The following is a 3,318-nucleotide window of genomic DNA, read 5'->3' on the forward strand; positions in this document are numbered from 1 at the left end:
GAAAGCCACCATTTGTGAAGGCCAAGTCTTTCATCTAGGAGAGTGTACATAGGGTAGCGCAGGTTGTCAACCCGACTAAGCTATCGGCCTGTGGGAAACTTCACGCACAGGCATTCACGACCTTGGTGAATTCAGAATCCTTCTGGTCGCTCACACCCCATTCTTCGCGCCACAGCTGAATTCTTCTGGGGCACCGGGATCTGTGCCGTGGAAGCCTTCCAGGGCTCCACAGTTCCGTGAAAGTCGGGGGAGGGGGCAAAAAAGCAGCGAAATAGCCTTCAGGCTACTTTGCAAACCCATTCAGTTTGCTTGTTCTGCCCATATAGGCACTCAGTCCCGGGGGGTGGGGGGAATAGAAACATCAACAACTTTCTCCACCATATCCTCTCCTCAAGTGTGGGAGTGCAGGAGGTGAGCATTTTTCTCTCTCCTCCTTCCAGCCTCCCCTCCCTTTTTAAGCAATTAAAAACCCATCAGCTCAATGAAGAAATAATAATAATAGCAATAATAATGTGGAGTGGTCGATTAGATACAAATTATCTCACAAATATTGTGTACAGCTTGTAGTAAAACACTGCAGACAATTAGAAACGCTATAGAAGTTTTAAAAAAATGCAAAACTAGTCTATTGTAAAACAGATTTCACCTGAAATACAGCTGCTATAACCAAGGCGCTGAAAGGTTATTCATAGGCACACATCTGTCTTCCCACCCTCCCCCGCCCCCCACCCGTTACCCAGCTCCTTGCCCTTCTTAGAGAGGAGCAACCAAACAAATTTTACTCAGAGTAAACAATATATATTGATCAGCAGAAAAAGGTTGGAGGGAAATTGTCCTGGCAGCAGGGAATACAGGGTCCCCACCTGGACTTCTTAATATAACTGTGTTTCAGAGTTGAGAAGCCCGAATGTGTGTGTGTGTGTGTGCGCGCGCACCCGCGTGTGTGTCTGTGTGTGTGTGTGTGTGCGCGCGCGCGCGCGTGTTTGCCTGCGCGCGTGTGTGTGTGTGTGTGTGTGTTTGTGTGTGTGTTTCTTTTCTTAACATAAGTCATAAGAAGTTAGAAACCCCTGTGAAAGAAAAGAAGAGCTAGCAAGCTAGAGAGATAGCAACAATAAAGGATGTAATGCTGAAAGGAAGGTAAAGAGAGAATTGTATCAGCACTGCTCCCAGTGCAGCGGGCCACCTCCTTGCTTCCTCCAGTCAGAGATCATGGCAGGACGCGTCTGTTTTCACCGTGTGCGAATAAACCTCGTGTGGCTGCTGATCCCCTGGCGGAGTCATTCTTTTTTCTTTTTGTCTTCTATTACAGAACCAGACACGCACCACTTCTTTCTCCAACTGGAGACTGTCTGCCAGCGAGGAGATCTCCTGCGCTGCAGGCTTGGGACACTTGAGGAAATGCGTTTCCAGTACGCCCTTGACACTCACCTCGATGGAGGTTCGCTTCTTGCGTTTGCGGCCCTGAGCAGCGATCTTGTCAATGCTGGTCGGGCTTCCTGTGGATGAATCAGCCTCCTCCAGCCACTTATTTAGTAGCGGTTTCAGCTTGCACATGTTCTTGAAGCTCAGTTGCAAGGCCTCGAACCTGCAGATGGTAGTCTGCGAGAACACGTTGCCATACAGTGTGCCCAGTGCCAGCCCCACGTCGGCTTGCGTGAAGCCCAACTTGATTCTTCTTTGTTTGAATTGTTTGGCGAACTGTTCCAACTCATCAGAGGTTGGAGTCTCTTCATCGGAGTGGTCCTGGCAGTGGTGCGAGCCCAGCTCACCATGGTCTGGAGGCTCCCGGAGCACTGGATGCAGGCTCTGTGTGGAGGCAGCAGCTGGTGGTGGAGTGAGTCCCCCGTGCTCCAGCATACCGCTCACGGTGAAGCCTGGCTGCGAGTACACATTGAGGGGTTGGCCGCTGGACGTGATGGACGAGTTTGGAGCCGGGCTCGCTCCCCAGGCGTTCGGATGGTTAGTGTGGGGCGAGTGGTGGGCTACGTGCGGCGAGCGGTGATGGATGATTGCGCCCAGTTGCAGATCTTCACGTCCCGGCTTCACGTCCTGCTGGTCCAGGGGGCTGGTGGCCAATGTGGAGGACCACGGGCCCCCGTCGCTAAGACTGGTCACCCAGTGATGCCCGAGGGGATGCCCATTGCTGGGAACTCCCTGCAAGTAGTCACTTTGGAGAAGTTTCTGAGGATTGCGGAAAGGACTTCCCTGCTGCATGCCCGCGGAGTCCGCATGGACGAGGGAGCTGGAACTGAGAATGCTGTAGGGATTCGAGGCAGCTGTGGCCATGGTCGATGAGGATCCTCTACTAGTTATAATGTGGCAAAGGGAGCAGCTTCAGCCTTTGACATCTATGGTGCGGGGGAACCAAAGCCGCTAGCGCGGGTTACCGGCACCCGCCGAGGCCAATCGCAGTGCGACTTGGCCTGGCCAGGCATAAACACAGCCAATGGTGGTGCGGGAGGCCGAGCTCGCTTTCCAAATTAGGCTGGCGAAGCTCGGGAGTTTCAGTGAGACCCAAGCAGGAAGTGAATCAATCTTTAGGCTCCATTGGCTGCCTAGCTCAGAGTGGCAGCGGCTCTTTTAGTTAACCCTTTCCCCCCTCCCGGAGACTACAAGGCTGTTAGTGGCAGAAAATAAATAGAAGGTAGATATTTGTATGGAGGGGCAGCGAGGAGGCTAACTTCGGTTTCAGGTCGCTTTTTAGCTTATTTAAATTAAAACAAATAAAGAAAACAAATTAAAATATCATTTTGATCTCAATGCATGAAAGAATTCCGGTTTAGTTAGCTTGGGTTAATGTGTGGTCAGGGAAAATAAAAGGCATCTGCAAACTTTGAGTAAAGAGAGATGTCTTAGGTCAGAACCCAAAATAAAATTTCCGTGATCCAATAAAAGCTATTCCAGTATATGTTGCTCACTTATATTTCATTCATAAGAAACTAAAGAGCTCTAGGAAAACGATACCCCCCTTTTTTTTTTTCTTAAAATTTAGATTCAGTGTATGACGGTTTTGGAATGTAAATCTTAAAGTGATCTTCGGAAGACTCAGTCAGTTTGAAGTTTGCTGGTTAATTGGAAACCTGGCTTTATCTTGGCTCCCCTGCCAGTTTCCATCAGAGGTCTCTCCACTATGCCAGAGGAGCTGCTTGCTGAAGCCCGCAGTCATCTTTCACGCTCACCCGACACACTGAAAACCCACTCCCCCACTCCCAGTAGGCAGAAGGGAAAGCATTCATAACACCATGCCTGCCTAATGCTGCCCCTTGACAACTCTTTGAAACGTTTGTATCCTGCTTCCTTGGCAGTGCAAAGGAAATA

The 3,318-nt window shown here is 50.1% G+C and overlaps 1 protein-coding gene across 1 annotated transcript; it reads right to left on the minus strand.

The window, feature by feature from the left end:
• Positions 1-819: 819 nt before the first annotated feature.
• Positions 820-2,324, minus strand: Pou3f4 (POU class 3 homeobox 4). Its single transcript, XM_021153912.3, has one exon. The coding sequence runs from the start codon at positions 2,284-2,286 to the stop codon at positions 1,201-1,203; it is 1,086 nt and encodes a 361-aa protein (XP_021009571.1). The 5' UTR covers positions 2,287-2,324; the 3' UTR covers positions 820-1,200.
• Between the last annotated feature and the right edge of the window lie 994 nt (positions 2,325-3,318).

This window comes from Mus caroli, unplaced genomic scaffold, assembly GCF_978045245.1.
Source record: "Mus caroli unplaced genomic scaffold, Mus_caroli_1 scaffold_5, whole genome shotgun sequence".
Taxonomy (NCBI): domain Eukaryota; kingdom Metazoa; phylum Chordata; class Mammalia; order Rodentia; family Muridae; genus Mus; species Mus caroli.